At 45.9% G+C, this 22,467-nt stretch overlaps 1 protein-coding gene across 5 annotated transcripts in view; it reads left to right on the top strand.

The window, feature by feature from the left end:
• Nucleotides 1-22,467, top strand: part of adgrv1 (adhesion G protein-coupled receptor V1) — an 892,784-nt gene that overhangs the window by 373,591 nt on the left and 496,726 nt on the right. For all 5 annotated transcript variants that reach the window (XM_070885047.1, XM_070885038.1, XM_070885028.1 and 2 more), the window contains 3 exons: nucleotides 2,038-2,220; nucleotides 5,614-5,793; nucleotides 8,773-8,934. In XM_070885047.1, coding sequence (XP_070741148.1) covers nucleotides 2,038-2,220; nucleotides 5,614-5,793; nucleotides 8,773-8,934 — 525 coding nt within the window. The remainder of the gene's footprint in view (nucleotides 1-2,037; nucleotides 2,221-5,613; nucleotides 5,794-8,772; nucleotides 8,935-22,467) is intronic.

Below are 22,467 nucleotides of genomic sequence, written 5' to 3'. Positions count from 1 at the left end.
CTCGTGTTGAAGTCTGTCCAATTCGATCTCCACTTTCTCCCTCATCAGGTAGGGGACCGCTCGAGCCTTGTGATGAAGGGGCCATGCCTTGGGGACCAAATGGATCTGTACTTTGGCGCCTGTGAAGTTGCCGATGCCTGGTTCAAATAAAGATGGGAACTTGTTCAGCATTTGAGCACAGGAAGCATTATCCCCTGACGATAATATTTTGACGTCTTCCCAGTTCCACCGAATCTTCCCCATCCAGCTCTGCCAAGCAGCGTTGGCCCATCGCCTGATACAATCCACAGTGGCAGCTCGTGTGCCTCTCCATCATAGGATACTTTTACATTCGCACTGCTAATAACTGGTATCAGTTCTTTGGTGTAAGTGCACAGCTTTATCTGAATCGGGCTCAGCTTGGGTCTTTGTGTTTTGTTGTTGCCCCACAGCCTTTCAAATGCCGTCTGGTTCATAATTGACTGACTCGCCCCCGTGTCCAGCTCCATGGATACAGGAACACCATTTAATTTGACTTTTTCATCATGGGTGGACTTTTTGTGGAGAAGGTGTGCACCCCACACACTGTTCCCTTGGGCTGAGTTGCCTCTCTAGCTTGTCCTTTGTGATCCACGCTTGATCGGGACTCTTCTGCCGACTCCACTGCCACGTGGTGAGTTGCAGTATGTTTGCACATTCGCTGGAAATGGCCCCTTGTTCTGCAGCTTTTGCAAGCATAGTCTTTAAATCGACATTGATGGGCCTCATGATTACCCCCGCAACGTCAGCATTGTGTTAATGATTTCACATTTACACCCCTTGGCGACCTAGCAGTAGCGGGCATGTAGGCTCTGCTCTGTACAGTTCTTATTAGTTCAACAGTTCTGCCTGCAATCGGCGTTATTTTACATACAGTATTTGCCAGTGAGCTCCAATTCTAGTAGGAAGTCATCTGTATGATATCGCGACTCGAGGACATGAACGCCTGGCTTATGGTGATGGTCTTCTTCAGGTTAACGGTTTCGGCAGCCAGTAGCTTGCGAAGGATATCCTCGTGGCCTATGCCCATCACAAAAGCGTCTCGCAACGCATCGTTCAAAAAATCCAGTGAATTCACATGGTCCCATGAGCCATTTTAAGTCGGCGACATACTTTGCCACGTCCTGGCCCTGCGGGCGGCGGTATGTGTAGAAGCGATACCTGGACGTTAAGGTGCTCTCCGTTGGTTTGAGGTGTTCCCGAATCACAGCTCTGCGTAAGATTTCTCCGTTGGTTTCACTGGTGCAAACAGATCCCTGATGAGGCCGTAGACCGTGGACCCGCAGCTGGTCAAAAGAATCGCCCTGTGTTTTTCCTTCCAGTGCCTCGCCGTCCAGGTTGTTGGCCACGAAGTGCTGGTCAAGCTGCTCGATAAAGGCTTCCCAATCTTCACCCTCTGCATACTTTTCTGAAACACCAACGGCAGCCATGACTGTGTGAAGGTTCGTGATCTGTAACTCGTCGCCAGCTGTTATGTCTGCCATTACCATCGAATAACTCCACGAGGCCTTGTACCGTGAGTAAGAGCTGTGTGACTTCAGTCCATTTAATATGACCGTAAAGTGAGGGGCAGCATGGCTGACTGCCTTTTATATGCTCCTGCACAACTGGGCAGGAAACCCCTGGGGCCTCCAACAGCAGCACCCTCAGGTGGTACATCGTACATAGTTACATAGTGAATACATGACAGTTGTGGTGGAATAAAGTGGAAGTTAATGGCATATTATACAATCTATTTTGGCAGGACATGTTGACATTTGTGGGGTATTTTCAATAAGCATGTAACAGTTAGATACGCACCACTATATTATCCTCAATAATTTGGTTAGACATTCAAGTGAAAGCGCCCTCACAAAAGAAAAATACATATCTTCATTTGAAATTTTACAATATATAATGAACATTCTTGCATAAAATGATGCCTTAATATGTAATCTTTACTAGTTCTATTTTTTATAATGTATGAAAGTAAAAACTAATGCGACATAATAAATGTTGACTTCTGTCAAATATTCTTAGGAGGAAACTGGTGCAGTTGTTGCTTATGAGGTGGCCTCTCCAAGAAACCTCCTGAAATTGCTGGTTATCCGCAGCTCTGGTAAATTTGGAGAAGTAAATGTAGCTTGGGAAGCACACCCTGGAAGTGCCAATTTCTCAGATTTTACACCAGCCTGTGGAAACCTTACATTTGCTGATGGAAAGGTAGGCTTTTATTTTACATAGAAATTCCAACACGGAAACGGGCTGTTTGGCCCAGTCAGTCCATTGTGATGTTTATCCTTTACACAAGCAGTAGTCCTAATCCCATGTCCTTGCCCTGTTGAAATATCCTTTATCTCTCTTTCCTTTAACCACCTATTTAAACGATTCTTAAATGTTGACCTGGTGGATAAGATTCAACTTTTGTGGTGGTGGAAAATGGGCAGTAGTGGATTGTCTGCTTGTGGTATACCCGACCAGATAAAAATTGGTCGGGGTGTATAAGAGGTGGCCGAACCACTACCAGCCATTTTGTGCCTACACTAAAATTGAATTTTTGTTCTTGGTGTCTGCTTCAGTCACTAAAATATGTAGTGCATTCTGCTGACTCTCATCTCACGGTATAAAAAGTTTCTCCTGCTCTCTGTCCTAAATCTCTTGCGTTTGTCTTTATATTATGACTTTGTACCCTCATTCTGGACCGCTCAATCACTGGAAACAGTCTGGGGCCGATTTTTGTCTTCAGGTGTAAAACAGTTTTAGTATGCACTGCTCTAAGACCCACCAGAATTTCCAGTGTAAATAATATGACATTTTTGTGTGTAATCTTATTTGCATAAAGATTCACAATTCCAGTCAAATTTTTTTAAATGGGGACAGTTAAAGAAGGGAAGCAAAAAAATTTGAAATCTTCTGGAGAGCATTAAAGGGGATTTCAACCCATCAGCAACATTTTCCAAAGTTAAAGGGCATGGGATTAAGGGATGGTCAGGATGAAGGGAAAAGAGACCTGTAGGTGCAGGCATGAGTCGGCAGACAAGTGACTGTACAGTCCAGTACTTTGCCACTTCTTTGATGGCTGCTGAAGTTGGTGGCTTTTCCTCTCTGCCACTCTAAAGCCATCCCAAAGGGCAGCACTACTACATGACTGCAAGATAATGCAGCCACGTTTCAGGCCACAACTAACTGTTGCCATTCCTGCACATGTGAAACCTCTGTGCTGCATGGTGTTCTTACAATAGCTATCAGAGCTAGGCAGCTTCCCCTCTTCTCATCCACATTCTGAGCAGACAGGTTATTAGTCATATCCAGTTGCGTTTACCAGGACTTACAGAAAAGGTTAGTGCCATCTTGTCCAGTGTGGTCAAACAAGCAACAGTGGCTCCTGATCACCCTGGCATACCTTTTTACGTAATACATATAAAGCATGATATGCACTGACGGGGAGACCTCTGAATAACCTTCCAGCATAAAGTATTCACATCTCATTGTGGTGCTACCAGGCGGTCTACTGGCACAGCCATCATTGAGAAAAGGAGCCTCCACCAACAATGTCTTCCAAAGAGAGGTTTGTTACCTCTCTGCAGATGTTGGGATACGGGCCCCCTACGGGAGAGCAATGGGCACTACTCAGCAGCCTGATCAGCCTGGTATCCATCCATTGCTTTCCATTTCCTCTGAACACATCAGCTCAAAGGATTCCTAATGACAATCTATCTGATGCGAATAAACAACAACTTGCATTTATATAGCGACAATAACGCAGTAAAGGCTCCAAAGGATTGTAATCAGATACAGAGCCAAAGAGAAAGATATTGGGACAGGTGACCAAAAGCTTGGTTAAAGCTGTAGATGTTTAGGAGCATCTTAAAGGAGGAGAGAGAGGTGGAGAGGTTTAGGGTGTGAATTCCAGAGTTGAGGACATACACGACTGAAGGCACGGCTGCCAATAGTGAGGTGAGAGAAGTGAGGATGCAGAAGAGAAAGAAAAAAAGAAAGACTTGGGGGTTGAAATTGGTAGACGCACCATCTGCTGCCGCCGAGTTTTCTGGGCGGTCTCCCCTCCGAGCGAGTTTGGTGGAGGCCTCCCGCCGGCAGGGAGAGAAGACCACTGGGGACCACCCGCTGACGTCCATTGGCATGCAACACGCGTGAGAGTCCTCTGCCCGCCGAGCTGCCAGTTTGGTCCGGGCGATCCTCCACTCCAGCAGGGGAAAAGACCGCTGCATGGAGGCAGGTCTAACCTCAACGGTAGGAAGACCTGCAAAAAAAGGTTAGTCCACTTTTCTTTATTTTTTTTTGCAGCGATTCAGGTGGATGGGGTCCCCTGAAGAATTTCTGGTATTTTTTTTTATTTTTTGAAAATGTTAAATTTAATCAGTTCCCCCCTCCCTGGGCCCAACTCAATCCTCGGCGGTACTTTGCCGAGGATCGCATTTGCCACCGAGAATAGAAGCAACTGCGCGCTGCCACCCAGATTCAGCGCGTAAGTCCCATTTTTGCCACCAGGCGGTTTTTCCAAGATTTTTCCATGAAACTTCCGTCCAAAGTACGTCAGGATCTCAGCGGTCCTTTGGACGGTACTTGGGTGGAACTTAGCTTCCACCAATTTCGGGCCCTTGGATTTATATAGCGCCTTTCACAACCACTGAACATCTTAAATCACTTTACAGTCACTGTTGTAATGTAGTAAATGTGGCAGCCAATTTGCGCACAGCAAGCCCCCACAAACAGCAATGTGATAATGACCAGATAATCTATTTTTGTTATGTTGATTGAGAGATAAATATTGGCCAGGATACCCGGGATAACTCCCTTGCTCTTCTTCGAAATAGTACCATGGGATCTTTTATGTTCACTTGGTTTAACGTCTCATCCGAAAGACGGCACCTCCAACATGTAGCGCTCTCTCAGTACTGGACTGGATTGTCAGTCTAGTTTTTTGTTCTCAAGGTCCTGGAGTGGGACTTGAACCCATAACCTTCTGTTGGAGGACAATTGTAGGTCTTGCGGAGGTTACAGAAATAGGACATGAATAGATTGGAACACGAGAATGAAAATTTTAAAATCAAGGCATTGGTGGACTGGGAGCCAATATGGGTCAGCGAGCACAGGGGTGATGGATGAACAATTCTTGGTACGAGTTAAGATATGGCCAGTAGAGTCTTGGAGGATGGAACGCCGGCCAGGAGAGCATTGGAATAGTTGGGTCTGCACATAACAAAAATAAAAGGAAATGGGGTAAAATAAATAAGTTATTGAATATTTTTACTGAATATTTTTTTGAAAAAGTTTTCACTGTTACAATTATAAAGAAAACTGACTGGACACAAGATAATTGACAGTTTAAAATCTATTTGCAATGTTTATCCATTGTCATTGTACCATTACACTGCAAAGTTTCAGGAGTACGATATAAACTGCATAAATGTTGCACATTTTTTAAAAAGTTGATTATTTTAATAGCTGAGGCATCAACAACTTCAAATTTAAATTAGTCTTAATGAATTGGATACAGTACTTAACAATGATCCTGCGGTCTCAAACTCTCTTAACTGCAAATTCATGAAATATAAACTCACAATATGCAATATGTTTTCACTCTTTTTTTTGTAGTCTTCCGCTGTTCTAGAGATCGTTATAGTGGATGATAACTTGACAGAATTTCTGGAGACATTCAGTGTTATCCTGACTCAAGTGATAGGAGGTGCCAAAATGGGGGATGACATTGTAGTTACTGTCAACATTCCAAACAATGACTCACCTGTTGGAGTGTTTGGGTTTGAGGAACGATCTGTGAGTAATCTTTTCCTTCTTTCTCAATCTTTTTTACTGCTCAAATTCTGTAGTTATAATATTTGTTTATAATCTGGCTGAGGATAGATATCTGCAAAGTTAACAAGAAAAGTTGTGTACTTGCAGTCAAAAACCTTAGTATTGCTAAGTCTCTATCACAATTAATACTAATACAGGTGGTGAAATTCACCATGGGCAATAGTGCAAAACCGACTATAGGGCATCGTCAGCCCGTTTTACACTCTGCCCCATTTGCTTTTTCATTCAAGTCAGTGGAGGAAAAAAAACAGGTGGGCTTTGAAACAGGCTGACCATGTGTTATCGCCCGTTTTGTGCTATCACTTAAGATGAATTTTAACCCCCACAGTGTCAAATGTTGTGCAATAATATGATCAAATTCAAATATTCAGCCTAAACAGTTGATCTGAAAGAGAAGTTTATAGAACTGTAAGCAAATAAATCTTTAGGTGGTTTAAAAAGATTTCCCTAAATGGCTGTGATGTTAACAAAAGGACTTTTAAGCTTTTGAGCATGTTATCCTTCTCTGCTGTGTGCTACAAAATTGCCAATGAGAATAAATTGATTCTTTGGTTATTAAATTGTTATATAACCTTGTGAGGTGGGGTGGTACAAGTTGGTGCGATGTGCTAAAATACTTTAATTTCAACATTACTGGGTAGGGAAAACCAGTATAAATGCTTTACACCCAACATGGAAGATCCCTAAGCTGCATGTCATTTCAGCTTTCGTGCTTCAGTTCTCCCTTCGCTTGTTGGATAAGGTGTCATGCAGGGACAGTGTTGCCCCTCAGTGGTGAAGAATTACTGATTTGGACCAACTTCTCATGCTTGAATCATAGTGTATCAATGAGCTATGTTAACATGGCAGCCACAGGCACATATACAGTCAGGATGCCCCATTCAACTGAGTAAATGAGCAGCATCATAGGGAAATAATAGTGAGAAAGATTTTGCTTTAACTTGCATTTCATCACTGAAGAATGGATTTGATGAGCCATCACTTTAATGTCTACGTCAGCTCCAGGGCTTGAATGTCTCCTTATGCCTAATGACCAGAACTGAATATTGCACCCAAGGTGTAGACCAGAGCTTCGTATGGTCGGAGTGACTCCTGCCATCATCATGTGTTCAGTTTTGGTCTCCTAATCTGAGGAAGGACTTTCTTGCTATTGAGGGAGTGCAGCGAAGGTTCACCAGACTGATTCCCGGGATGGCTGGACTGACATATGAGGAGAGACTGGATCGACTGGGCCTTTATTCACTGGCGTTTAGAAGGATGAGAGGGAATCTTATAGAAACATATAAAATTCTGACGGGACTGGACAGGTTAGATGCAGGAAGAATGTTCTCAATGTTGGGGAAGTCCAGAACCAGGGGACACAGTCTAAGGATAAGGGGTAAGCCATTTAGGACTGCGATGAGGAGAAACTTCTTCACTCAGAGAGTTGTTAACCTGTGGAATTCCCTACCTCAGAGAGTTGTTGATGCCAGTTCATTGGATATATTCAGGAGGGAGTTAGATATGGCCCTTACAACTAAAGGGATCAAGGGGTATGGAGAGAAAGCAGGAAAGAGGTACTGAGGTGGATGATCAGCCATGAACTCATTGAATGGTGGTGCTGGCTCGAAGGGCCAAATGGCCTACTCCTGCACCTATTTTCTATGTTTCTATGTATCACCATAGGCAGTCCCTTGAATCGAGGATGACTTGCTTCCACGTCAAAAAGTTCACAGGTGTTTCAATGAAGGACCTAAAATTCCAGGTCCCGAACTAAATCTTGAAGGGTGGAAGATGCCTGTGCGTGGATTTTTTTAACGTGTGATGGCCGTTGCACACCAGCCACCACATGGGCTTGACAGAGGTAAGTCTTGGTCCAGTGGCAAGGATTAACCAGGACGACTGGAAACCTCTGCACGGACCTAGTGTGCTCACATATCGCAGTGTGGGCTGGCCCGTGCTGCCCCTGGGCCCTCGCCACTTCTGGGCCCTGAACTCGCGCCTCTCCCGGCCCCAATCACATCCCTCTAGAATCTCTCGCCGCTCCTTTGCCTGGACTTCGCCTGCCCTGCTGTTCCTACCCTTGGTGACGTCCCTCTTCATTGCCGCTGCTCTCCTGCTCCAGCACGTGTTGCTCCCTGGAGTGGTATGCCGCCACGCTGCTCCTTCCGCTCCCCGGCCTGCTCCGATGGTGCTAACCAACCGGAAGCTGTGCAGAAGCATTCTGCGCAAAACTGTCAGGTCCCAAATTTAAAAAATAATGTTCACCACAACAGACGGAGGATCTCATAAGTGCGGAGACACTGAGAAGTGCGAAGGCACATTACTAAGAAAGTTTCATTAACTTTGTTTCATTAATGTTACTGTGGTTGGATTCATTTAACTTTGTTTCATTAATGTCACTATAATTTGATTAATGTTACTAGATTGGGTTAATGTTATTAAGTTGGGTTCATGTTACTGGTGATTTTTCTAGTTTACGAACCGCTGTCTTGAAGGACAAACAACAACTTTTAAAAATAAACTCACAGCTTGAATTTTATTTAAAATTAACGGTTCTAACATAATTCACTAAATCCACTTCTTTATTCCTCATTCTGGGAAGTCCGGTAACAACAAACAAATAACACCCACTGAAACTGCGAATGCACAACTATTTCCGGTTCGTTGGCATCCTTGTATGGTTCCTATGACTTTACACTATATAGTTTTACATTCCGTTTGCTTTGTTGCTTGCTGATTTGCAGTGATTGGACATGTTAAGCACCAAGTCTGCTGATACGCCAAATCTCTCAACTTCAGTTATTTCAGCACCACTAGTAGACTATGTATGTTAGTCATGGAATATATAGTTTTAATGTTATATGAATAAAAGTGCATTTCAACTTTGATATAGCTGTTGGAGAGACCGAACAAATATCTGTGGTTATTGTACAATTAAGCACAATTCTTTTCTTTTAGGTGACTGTTCAAGAACCACAGACATCTGAAGATCCAGCTGGTCTGGTGTCCTTTACAGTCTGTCGAGATGATGGTCATGGCTCAGTCCAGATTGTTTGGCAGGTGGATGAGTCTGCAATTGATGATCTCACACCCCTTTCTGGAACTTTGTCCTTCAATGAGGTACACAGCACATGTACAATTATTAAAACGGACTAGCAGAATCTGCTTGTGAACCATACACAACTTGATGAAACTTGTAGTAAAGCCTCAAGAAAATGATACGTTACCTGATGATAACCTCATAATTTTAAACACCTCTGTCAAATCACCACATGATGGTCCAATTTTACAAGTCTTTGTAGTAGTACTTCCTCATATCAGGTAGCATCCTGCCTGTACACTCTCTCTTGTCGCAATAGCCTTTCTATAGTGTGGAACCCAAAACTGCACACACTACTCCAGCTGTGGTCCTACTAAAGTTTTATTTAGATTCACCTTTACATCTTGACTTTTATATTCTATACCTCTTGCTATAAAATCTATGCGTCTGTCCATTAGTGATGGTGTTTTTAAAGCCTGTGATCCTGAACTCTCAAATCCCTTTGCTCTTCCACATCACTTAACTTTTCCCCATTTAAAGTATATTTATTACTGTTTTTTAAAACCAAAATGTACCAACTCATATATACTTACATTGAATTCCATCTCCCACTTTTTTTTTGCCCCTGCTATCATCTTATCAATATCCCCTTGCTGCTTTCTTTGGACCTCAGATTTACTTACTATGCCTCCTATACTAGTATAATCTGCAAATTTGGACATCACTCTCTCTTGTCTATATCCAACCCATTGATGTAGGCAGTGAATGGGAACAGTCCCAAATCCAATCATTGTGAGATACTGCTACTTTCTTCCATCACTCTGAGAAAATGTCCGTAACTCCTGTTCTGTTTTCTCTCTTCTATCCAGTTCTTAATACAATTGGCTATCCTCACCCTCATTCCATTCAACTTAATTTTCTCCAGTAGTCTCCTGCGTGATGCCTTGTTGAAGCCTTTCTGAAAGTCCATGTAGACCAAATCCCCTGCATTTCCCCCATTTACCATATCTGCCATCTCCTGAAAGGACTCTATAAAGTTTGTCAAGCGTGATCTTTTCTGAAATCTGTGCTGGTTGCCTCTATTTACTTTCTCCTCATCTGGATATTTATTAATTTCATCTTCAATTAAAAATTACAGAATTTTCTCTACCACAGATATGAAAGTAACTGTCTTGTAATTATCTAAGTTAGCTTTATCCCCTTTTTTGAAAATGGATATACATTGTCCACTCTCCAGTCTGTCAGCAAACATCTAGGGAGAAATTCGCTCGCGCCTCAGTTGGGACGGTAACCCAGGCCGAGCGATAATTTGAAAAAGTTTGCTTCTCCCGTCGAAAAAGTTGTCGGAATTGGGCGAAGAGCTGAAGGTGGCATAAAATCAGCCGTCACACACTTGACCTGGGGGCGCTAACAAAACTGCCAGCGCTAAATTTAACTGACACATTGCGCATGTGCCAATCTCCGATTCAGATCCCGGGAAAAGCTGAATCTTAAAGGCGCAGCATAGTAATGCACTCATTAAAGTTTTCAAAATCTCTTTTTTTCAAGCTGTACTGTTATGTCTGTCTACCGTTGCAAACGCGAAGGCTCACGCACTGTGCACTGTGTAAACGTTGCACTGACTGTGACCTCCGAGAGAAACGCTGCCTCATCCATTTAAGTAGCCACCAGTTAACAACTCTGCAAGCCTGTACCGACTGTTTTTCTAGACGTTGTTATTGATGGGTGCTCAATGAGGCGGCCGCACCTAATTTCGTGAGCTGGGCACAAACGTGGGCGTTGCACCAGCACTGACGTCATGATCCCGGAATGATCATCAGCAGCCTACCGCTAACGGTTTGCGCCCCCGCTAAACTTCTAATTAATTTTCGGTTGGGGGGCTAAAAGCTGTGTGCCCAGTCGCTAAGCTCTAATGCTTGCATTACTGCCCCCTCTGGGCGCTAACTGTGGCTATAGATAACCAAATATTCAGCCCCTACTCTCAATAGAACCCTAAAATATAATCTCTCGCCCCTCTATTACATTTTGCCCCTTTTCCCTCAGGGCTCTTGGTTGCATCCCAGCATCCTGTCCTCTTTTACTAACTCATATAATACTTTCCTTTTATTTATTATGATATCTTTCATCGGGCTTTTAACCAATTCAGATTTCAACATTCATAGGCGGTCCGTCAAACGAGGATGACTTGCTTCCACGAATTCACAGGTGTTTCGATGAAGGACCCGATGTTCCAGTCCTGAACTCCAATTGCGGGGGTGGAAGATGCCTGTGCGTGAATTTTTTTTTAACATGTGGTGACCGTTGCACATCAGCCACCACACCAGCCACCACACCAGAGCTAGGTCTTGGTCCAGTGGCAAGGATTAACCAAGATGACTGGAGACCTGCTCTGCTGCACGGACCTAGTGCGCACACATATCGCAGTGTGGGCTGGCCCGTGTTGCCCCTGCGCCCTCGGCTCTTCTGGGCCCCATACCCTCATCTGTTACACCTCCGCCACGATCTCTCGCCGCTCCTCCACCATAAACATTCACCGCATCTCGCCACAAACACTCGCCGCTCATCCGCCCCGACCTTCCCACCCCTCTGTACCTGGGCCCTGCCGATGTTCCTGCCCACGCTCCAAAACGGTGACCAGGGTTTTGATGACGTCACCCAGTCGCCCATATCAAAATCGGCTCACACTTGGAGCAGCTCGCGCTGGAAGTTCAAGTGGTACGCCACTCCAGCTCTTTTATCTCGCAGGTCGGGGGCCACGATGTTCCAGGGCCCCTGCTTTAGCTCTTTTATAGCCCGACTTGCAGCATACCTAATACTCACTCAAAAACAGTGCAGGTCAGAGATAAGGCTACAACCCCAGCACAGTCTCCAACCTGAGCTACCTTTGAGCTTGGTTTCCTTTTGTGCATGGCAAGTTGAAGAAAGTAACTTCACCGGTAGCTACTATTGCAAGCCGATACTTATCCAAAGAGTTCTCCCATCTGTCAAGACAATTGTTTTAGTTCGGAGAAATATTTGCTTACAAAGCTCCCTTATAAACCTCCATTTAAGCCAATCTATTTGGATCGACCATGTTGGAGTGATGTGAGCCAAGGCAATAACTTGAGTGTTTCCATAGTAACACGATTATCCTTTAACAATTTCAAATGAACTGGCCTAATGATAATATTGCTAAGAAATAACAATACTTGCATTTGAATAGAAGTTTTCACACAAAATGTCTCAAAATGCTTTAATCAAAGAATTTTTTGCATTGCAATGACTCTTATTACATTGGCAAAGTACTGGCTGGTACAGGCAAGCTGTAGCAATAAATGGTATACAACAGAGTAATCTTTCTTCATTAACTTTCTAATAAGAAGCATGAGATTCTTATTAAAAAAAGAATGTAAGAAATCGGAGTTGTAGTCAGTCATTTGGCCCTTTGAGCCTGTTCGAATATTCAACAAGATCATGGCTGATCTTCGACCTCAATTCCAGCTTCCCGCACTATCCCCATATTTCTTAATTCCCTTTGTTGTGTCTTGAATAAAGAGTCAGACCAGATACTGCAAGCTCAAAGTAAGGTGTGACCGTAGTCCTTTATTACAGATCTCGGAGTGCCTCTTCAGCCTGTGAGGCCTCCTTATATACAGGTGCTCCCAAGGGATTGTGGGATCCCTTGGAACTCCAGGGGACAAGCCCTCTGGTGGTTAGACATGGTAGTTACAGGTTTACATACATAACAACACTCCCCCGCCCCCCCGCCAAAGTCAATAGTGTAACAATTCACAATGTGAGTCGATCTGGGGCCTTCCTTTCCCTGGTTGATCATTTCGGTGCAACTGCTGGTTTTGTAAAAGCTGGGCTGCTGGGAGTGGTGAGTCCTGCTGGGCTGCTGCGGGTGATGGGTTCTGCATCGTGGTCAACCGCTGGGTCGGTTGCCGCTTGTGTGCGTGTTGGAGGGTCGAAAAAGGTAGAACCTATTGTGGGTTGTTCTGGATGGTCCGTAAATCTGAGTTTGGTTTGGTCCAAGTGTTTCCTGCAGGTGAGTCCATTTGAGAGTTTGCCTACAAACATCCTACTCCCCTCTTTGGCCAGAACAGTGCCAGGAAGCCACTTGGGACCTTGTCCATAGTTCAACACAAATACAGGATCATTTATCCCAATTTCGCGTGACACATTTGCGCGATCATGATATGTATTCTGTTGAAGCTGCCTGCTCTCTACCTGTTCGTGTAGATCAGGGTGGACTAACGAGAGCCTTGTCTTAAGTGTCCTTTTAATGAGTAGTTCAGCGAGAGGGACCCCAGTGAGCGAGTGGGGTCTTGTGCGATAACTAAGCAGGACTCAGGATAAGCGAGTCTGCAGTGAGCCTTCAGTTATGTTTTCAAGCTCTGCTTGATTGTTTGAACTGCTCGTTCTGCCTGACCGTTGGATGCTGGTTTAAACGGGGCAGATGTGACATGTTTGATCCCATTGCAGGTCATGAACTCTTTGAACTCGGCACTGGTAAATCACGGCCCATTGTCACTTACAAGGACATTAGGCAGGCCGTGCATGGCAAACATGGCCCGTAGGCGTTCAATGGTGGCAGCGGATGTGCTTGCCGACATTATCACACATTCAATCCATTTGGAGTACGCATCTACAACCACTAAGAACATTTTTCCCAAGAATGGGCCTGCATAGTCGACCACGGTTTGGAGGGCCAGGACGATAAACTTAGTGGTGCCTCCCTGGGTGCGTTGCTTAACTGTGAACATGTGTTACATTTGTGCACACAGGACTCTAAGTCTGCATCAATACCGAGCTACCACACGTGGGATCGGGCTATCGCTTTCATCATTACGATGCCTGGGTGGGTGCTGTGGAGATCACTAATGAAAGTGCCGGTGCCCTTTTTTGGCACCACTACCCGATTGCCCCATAAGAGGCAGTGTGCCTATATAGACATTTCATCTCTGCGCCACTGGTACAGATTTATTTCTTCCTGCATCTCTAGCGGGACACTCCCGTGGAGCACAGTTTTTTTACTATGGACAGTAAGGGGTCCTGGCTCGTCCTGGTTCTAATCTGTCGGACGGTAACAGATGATTGCTCACTTTCGAATGCTTCCATTACCATAACTACATCTTCAGGCTGTGCCATCTCCACCCCTGTGGTGGGCAATGGCAGCCTACTGAGAGCATCGACACAGCTTTCTGTACCTGGCCTGTGGCGGATGGTGTAGTTGTATGCAGATAACATGAGCGCCATCTCTGGATGCGGGCCGATGCATTCGTATTTATACCCCTGCTTTCAGAAAAGAGGGATATAAGTGGCTTATGGTCAGTTTCCAATTCAAATTTGAGCCCGAACAGATATTGATGCATTTTCTTTACCCGTAAACACACGCTAACGCTTCTTTTTCGATCATACTGTAGTTCCTCTCAGCCTTAGACAGACTTCTGGATGCATAAGCAACCGGTTGCAATTTTCCAAATTCATTAGCTTGTTGCAATACACACCCGACCCCGTACAACGACGCACCACATGCTAGTACCAAACGCTTACATGGATTGTACAACACAATCAATTTGTTTGAACATAACAGCGTCCTAGCTTTCTCAAAAGTATTTTCTTGGCTTTTACCCCATACCCATTCATCTCCTTTACGCATTAAAGAGTGCAAGGGTTCTAACAATGTGCTAAGACCCGGTAAGAAGTTACCAAAATAGTTCAGGAGTCCTAGAAATGACCGCAGCTCCATCACGTTCTGTGGTCTCGGTGCGTTCTTGATTGCCTCCGTCTTCGAATCGGTGGGCCTGATGCCGTCCGCCGCGATTCTTCTCCCCAGGAACTCCACTTCAGGGACCAGGAAAACGCACTTCGAGCCTTTTAGCCTGAGCCCCACACGATTAAGCTGACTAAGAACCTCATCCAGGATCTGCAGGTGCTCGACGGTGTCCCGATCTGTAACCAAGCTGTTGTCCTGGAAGACCACGATGCGCGGGATCGACTTCAGCAAGCTTTCCATGTTCCTCTGGAATATTGCCGCGGCCGATCGAATCCCAAACGGGCATCTGTTGTAACTGAAAAGACCTTTGTGCGTGTGATGGATGGGTCGCGCCCCCGGAATCAAATAGATCTGCACTTTTGCTCCTTGGAACTTCCCAATGCCTGGTTCGAACAGCGAGGGGAACTTATTTAGGACCTGGACACATGAGGTGTTGTCGACGGAAGAAAGCGCTCAGACGTCGTCCTAGTTCCAGCGTATCTTTCCCAGCCAGCTCCTGCCGAACAGCGTGGGGCCATTGACCGGTACCACCCAGAGTGGTAACTCGTGCACCGCTCCATCGTAGGAGACCTTTACGGTAGCACTGCCGATTATGGGAATCAGTTCCTTTGTGTACGTTCTCAGTTTAGTATGAATGGGAGTCAGGACTGGCCTTGAGGCCTTGCTGCACCACAATTTATCGAAAGTCTTTTTGCTCATTAGGACTAGATCGCGCCCATGTCCAGCTCCATTGACACCGGGAGTCCATTTAATTAAACCTTCAGCATTATACGGGGACACTTTGTGGTCAATGTGTGTACCCCATATACCTCTGCCTCCTCGGTCTGAGGTTCTGGTTCTTCGTGATCCACCGTGGATCTGTCCTCTGCAACATGGTTTGCAGGGTTTGCAACTCACCTGCACATACATTGGAGGTGTCCCATTGTTCCACAGCCCTTGCAAACGTATCCTTTGAAGCGGCATGAATGGAAACGATGATCACCCCCGCAGCGCCAACAAGGTGTTAATGGCCTTGTATTCATCACCCTTGATGGTGGACTCTGAGTCATCTGCAGACGTACAGCTGCAGGCGTGTAAGTCCTGCCCTGTACATTTCGATTCGAAAACAACGTTACTTTGTTCACGGTACTTGTAGCAGCACTAGTGTGCTGAGAAATTTGTTTGGTATTGTCACTGGTGGCGATAAATGCCTGGGCTATCGCTATGACTTTACTCAAGGTTGGGGTCTCTACAGTCAAAAGTTTGCAAAGTATTACTTCATGACCAATGCCAAGTACAAAGAAGACCCTGAGCATGTGCTCCAAGTGTCCTTCAAATTCGCAATGTCCTGCAAGGCTCCTTAGCTTGGCGATGGAGCTCGCCACTTTCTGGCCTTCAGACCTCTTGTACTTGTAGAACTGATACCTCCCCATCAGAACGCTTTCCTTCGGATTTAGATGCTCCCGGACCAGTGTGCACAACTCATCGTACGACTTATCTGTGGGTTTCACTGGAGCGAGCAGATTTTTCATGAGGCCATACGTTGATGCCCCGCAAACGGTGAGGCAGCATTCGCTTCTACTTCCAGCTCGTTGGCCACAAAGTATTGGTCGAGTTGCTCCACGAAGGTTTCCCAATCATCTCCCTCCGAATATTTCTCCAGGATGCCCACGGTTCTCTGCATTGTTGCGGTGGGATGCGTCATCGGTATTTCGTCACCAGTTGTTGTATCGTGAATAAAGAGTCAGACTAGATACTGCAAGCTCAAAGTAAGGTGTGACCATAGACCTTTATTACAGACGTCAGAGTGCCTCTCCAGCCTATGAGGTCTCCTTATATACAGGTTCTCCCAAGGGATTGTGGGATCCCTTGGGACTCTAGGGAATAAACCCTCTGGTGGTTAGACATGGTATTTACAGGTTTTCATACATAACATCCTTTGTTCCCAAAAATGTCATATTCAAAGACTAAGCATCCACAGCTTTCTAGGGTAGAGAATTCAAAAGTGTCATGCATTCAACTATCATTGTAACCCATGTATGAGCTGACCTAAGTTGTACACCTTGGGAACATTGACCACAAGGGGTTGAACTTGTGGGAGACACTCCTAACCTGGACTTTCAGGTATAAAAGGGGAAGCTCCACCCACCTTCATCACTTGAGGTCATGATAATAATGGTAACTGGTCACAGAGTGACCTTCTCTCAAGTATGGGCCTCGTGTGCATCTATACTGTATGGTAAGGACATATCATTGGCGACGAGAAACTGGGATTTAAGCCATGCGAGCATGGCCACTAGCAACACAGAAGAGAGGTACTGTGTTGGTGATGATTGGGACGACTTTATTGAGAGACTTCGGCAAAGTTTTGTCACTAAGGAATGGTTGGAACAGGATTCGTCCGACAAACGCAGGGCTCATCTCCTGACTGTTTGTGGATCCAGAACGTACTCCCTGATGAAGGACCTTCCAGCGCCAGAGAAGCCGGCAGACAAGACGTTCAAAGAGCTCAGTAAATTGATCGGGGAACACCTTAAACTGACGAGCAGCATGCACATGGCGAGACAACGGTTTTATACGCACCGGCGGCGAGAAGGGCAAAGCGTTCCAGACTTCGTGGCAGATCTCTGGCGACTGGCAAGTCTATGTAAGTTCCCAGATGCATGCAGAGCGGAGATGCTGCAAGACTTTTTTATTGAGGGCATCGGGCACGCTGGGATTTTTAGGAAACTGATTGAGACCAAAGACTTGACCTTGGAAGCAGCGGCTCTGATAGCCCAGACATTTATCTCAGGGAAGGAAGAGACCAGAATGATGTATGACAAAAATCTTGGCTCAAATGCGGCAAACGACCAGGGAGTCAACAATTCTCTACGCAGACAAGGGCAATCGGACATGCCCCAGCATGTAGTCGAACCCAAAGGGGGAATTCAACAGAGACAATGGCTAGTTGAACGGCAATTCATGCCACCGCAATGGACAATGCGGCCAGTAATGGAGCCATCAACACCTGTTAATGGTGCGCTTAAGGATAGTTACAGAGACAGTCAGAGACGATCGACTGGTAATGGACCTTTTGTTTCCAACAATGGGGCCTCCAGCTCATGCTGGAGGTGTGGAGGCAAACACCCAGCCAGAGCTTGCAGGTATCAGCAATATATCTGCAGAAACTGCAACGTCAGCGGTCACTTGATGCGTATGTACAGGAAACCTGCAGCCAGGCTGATGTACGAGGAGGACGGGCCCGATGTAAGCCCTACGAGGCCAAATGAACACTGGGGGAAATCGCTGGAAGCTGAAGTTCAGCGAGTTCGTGTGGAGCACATATACAGTTCATATACCAGGACGCCACCGATAATGATGAAAATGCTCCTCAGTGGCATCCCAGTATTAATGGAGCTAGACACAGGAGCCAGCCAGTCCCTGATTAGTATCAAACAGTTTGAAAAGTTGTGGGTGTCCAAGGCCAGGAGGCCAAAATTATTGCCGATTGATGCACAACTATGGACATATACAAAGGAGATCATTCCGGTGCTAGGCAGCGCCACGGTAGTCGTGACCCACAAAGATTCGGAGAACAGGTTGCCACTCTGGATTGTCCCGGGGGACAGTCCCGCACTACTGGGGAGGAGTTGGCTTGCTGTCATGAACTGGATATGGGGCGATGTCAATGCAATTTTGTCTGTGGAGCGAGGGTTCTGGACAAATTTGACTCATTATTTCAACCCAGCATCGGCACTTTCATGGGGGCCAAGGTAGTGATTCACATAAACCCGGATGCCAGGCCAGTACACCACAAGGCCAGAACGGTGCCGTACGTGATGCGGGAAAAGATAGAATGCGAATTGCAACCACCTGTTGAGGGAAGGCATCATCTCGCCAGTCGAATTCAGTGACTGGGCGAGCCCGATTGTGCCGGTGCTCAAGGCGGATGGGTCGGTCAGGATATGTGACGGTTACAAGACCACCATCGATCGGGTGTCACTCCAAGACCAGTACCCGCTACCGAGAGCAGAGGACCTCTTTGCGATGCTATCCAGTGGCAAACGTTTTTCAAAATTGGACCTGACCTCAGCTTACATGACCCAGAGCTGGCGAGTGAGTCGAAAAAGCTGACCACCATCACGACACACAAGGGGTTGTTTGAGTATAACAGATGTCCGTTTGGGATTCGTTCGGCCGCCGCGATCTTTCAGCGAAATATGGAAAGCCTCCTCAAGTCGATTCCTAGGATGGTGGTTTTTCAAGACGACATCCTCATCACGGGTCGCGATACTGAAGAACACCTCCACAACCTGGAGGTGGTGCTACGCAGACTGGACCGGGTAGGGCTGCGACTGAAAAAGGCGAAGTGCGTCTTCTTAGCTCCAGAGGTAGAATTCCTGGGGAGGAGGGTAGCAGCAGACGGGATCAGACCTACTGCATCCAAAACGGAAACAATCCAGAGAGCACCCAGACCCCATAACACGACGGAGCTGCGTTCATTCCTGGGGCTCCTGAACTATTTTGGTAACTTTCTTCCCAAATTGAGCACGCTGTTAGAGCCGCTACACGTGCTCCGATGCAAAGGTCGTGATTGGGTCTGGGTGGACAACCAGGAAAGGGCTTTTAATAGAGCAATCAATTTGTTATGCTCCAACAAACTGTTAACGTTATAAGACCCATGTAAGAAAGTTGTTTTAACGTGTGATGCGTCGAACTATGGGGTCGGGTGTGTGTTGCAGCATGTGAATGCCAATGGTCAGTTACAGCCGGTAGCTTATGCCTCCAGACGTCTGTCTCAGGCAGAAAGGGGCTACAGGATGGTAGAAAAAGAAGCGCTAGCATGTGTATATGCAGTAAAAAAAATGCACCAGTACCTGTTTTGCAGGAAATTTGAGCTGGAGACAGATCACAAATCCCTAATGTCCCTTTTGGCCGACAACAGGGCCATAAATGCGAATGCAGAGGTGGGTACTCACATTAGCCGCCATGACTACACAATTTGGCACAGACCGGTCACTGAAAACTGCGCCGATGCACTCAGCAGGCTCCCACTAGCCACCACTGAGGGGGCAACTGAGCATGATGCTGAGATGGTCCTGGCTGTTGAAGCTTTCAAAAGCGAAAGCTCACCTGTGACAGCCCGTCAGATTAATGTCTGGACAAATAAAGACCTGCTACTGTCTTTAGTTAAGAAATGTGTCCTGAATGGGGACTGGACAGCCACGTTCGGGGCATGTCCTGAGGAATTTAAACCGTTTCATAGGCGCAAGGATGAACTCTCGATTTAGGCTGATTGCCTAATGTGGGGAAACCGAGTAGTCATGCCCCAGATGGGCAGAGAGGTGTTTATCAGAGAACTTCACAATGAGCACCTGGGCATTGTCATGATGAAGGCAATTGCCAGGTCACACGTTTGGTGGCCAGGGATAGATGCAGACCTGGAACTTTGTGTTTGCAGGTGCAACACGTGTGCTAAGCTGGGCAACACACCCAGGGAAGCCCCCCTTAGCCCCTGGTCCTGGCCCGCCAAGCCATGGTCACACATCCATGTGGACTACGCAGGTCCTTTCATGGGAAAAATGTTTTTGGTTGTAGTAGACGCCTACTCCAAATGGATTGAGTGTGCCATTTTAAATTCAAGCACATCCTCTGCCACGGTAGAAAGTCTACGGGCAATTTTCGCCGCCCATGGTCTACCGGATGTCTTGGTCAGCGACAATTGCCCGTGCTTCACATGCACTGAATTCCAGGACTTCATGGCAGGCAATGGAATCAACCATGTCAGAACGGCACCGTTCAAGCTGATCTCAAACGGCCAGGCGGAACGAGCAGTGCAGATAATCAAACGGGATGCTCAGAATCCAAGGGGGTTCCCTACAAAGCCACTTATCACGCCTCCTGTTGGCCAATAGATCCCGACCACACTCGCTCAGAGGGGTTCCACCCGCAGAGCTGCGAATGAAAAGAATGCTCAAAACCAGGTTATCCCTTAATACACCCTACTATGAAAGAAATTGTTGAGAGCAGGCGTCAGTCACAATGTGACTACCATGACAGTAATGCGAGGGCGTGATGTATTGATGTCATTCACCCTGTTTTTGTCCTTAATTGCACTGCAGGGCCCAAATGGCTTGCAGGCACTGTGATTGCCAAAGAGGGGAATAGGGTTTTGGTAGTTAAACTTACCAATGGGCAAATCTGCCGCAAACACGTGGATCAAACTAAAAGAAGGTTCAGCAACCCCATAGAAGAAGCAGAGGAAGAACATGACGTAGAGTTTACTCCACCACAAGTGACCGAACACCGGAACCAAATGGAGGAGAGCCCAGTCACTGTGGGCAGTCCGTCAGGCCTGAGGCACTGCAAACAGCAGACACTCAGGCCAGCGCCCAACAACCGGAGCCCCAACTCAGGCGTTCTACAAGGGAGCATGAACCACCAGAGAGACTTAACCTGTGATCCCAATAAGACTTTGGCGGGGAGGTGATGCCATGTATTCAACTATCATTGTAACCCATGTATAAGCTGACCTAAGTTGTACACCTTGAGAATATTGATCACAAGGGGGCAAACTTGTGGGAGACATTCCTAACCTGGACTTTCAGGTATAAAAGGGGAAGCTCCACCCACCTTCATCACTTGAGGTCTTGGTAATAAAGGTAACTGGTCACAGAGTGACCTTCTCTCAAGTATGGGCCTCGTATGCATCTATACTGTATAGTAAGGACATATCACAAAGATTCACAACGCTTTGAGTGAAGACATTTCTCCTCCTCTGAATTCTTTGGCCGACCCTTTATTTTGAGACTGTGACCCCGTAGTTCTAGATTCCCCAGCCAGGGGAAACATCATCTCAGCATTAACTTTGTCAAGCCCCTTAAGAATTTTATATGTTTCAATTAGACCACCACTCATTGGGCTCAATTTTCCTCAGTGATTTGTGCCATTTTTTTTGGAGTAGGCTGTTTTTTTGGCGCATTGAATCAAATTTTTGGCGTATTTATTTTTTTCAAACGTTCCCCCTGCGATCTGTGCCGGCGTAATTGACTTAGTAACGATTTTTCTAGGACAGGTTTTTTTAACATTCCCTCATGTCTGCACCGGTTTTTTCAATTGTTCACAGTTTGACCCACATTTTTTCTATTACGTTGGCGTATCTGGTCACTCACGAAAAACCTTCTGGTGAGTTAAGAAACCAGCGCACATTCACAAATCTGCGCTGAAAGGCACCATTGTTTTTAAACCGGAAATTTTGGAGGGAGTCAAGAACACTGTCAAAATCAATATTCGAGTTCAACTTTTTTTTAATCTGTCAACGTGGAAGTGCAAATTTGTTGGATTTCACAAGTTTTCTCATTTTTTTACTCACACGCCACAAGCGAACGTCTTAAAGAAGGCCTGGAGGGTTGTAGGTTTGGCCGGCAGAATCAGACTCGCATCCAGACACAGTGGCTCGGGGTTTGGCTGCAAAACAAGCAGTGCGGGGGCGGGGAGGGAGGAGAGGAGGGAGAGATCGCCGATCTTATGGCTTGTAGCCCGGGGAGGGGAAGGGGGAGGGAGAGAGAGAAAGAGGAGACCCTGAGGGCTCATCGACAACTATTCCACATGGACATGTTTACTGTTTGGAGCTGTTCTGTAATGTTGTGTTCATGGAACATAGTTCAGTTTTAATGTAAAATATATTTTATTCAAAAGTTTACAATAACTTAACTTTAATAAAATTATTCTTGTATCAAACGTCACTTTAAGATTGCTCTTTAAGATCACTTAAAAACTTTAAGATCACTTATAAACTTGTAAATTTACATAACTTAAAAAAAACTTAATTTGAGAACAGTTACAACAGTAACAATAACAACAACAACAACAGCAGCAAAGAAAGGCTGCATCC

This window comes from Pristiophorus japonicus, chromosome 1 (assembly GCF_044704955.1).
Source record: "Pristiophorus japonicus isolate sPriJap1 chromosome 1, sPriJap1.hap1, whole genome shotgun sequence".
Taxonomy (NCBI): domain Eukaryota; kingdom Metazoa; phylum Chordata; class Chondrichthyes; family Pristiophoridae; genus Pristiophorus; species Pristiophorus japonicus.
The sequence above is the reverse complement of the archived record's forward strand: the minus strand, read 5'-3'. Positions and strand labels throughout refer to the sequence as shown.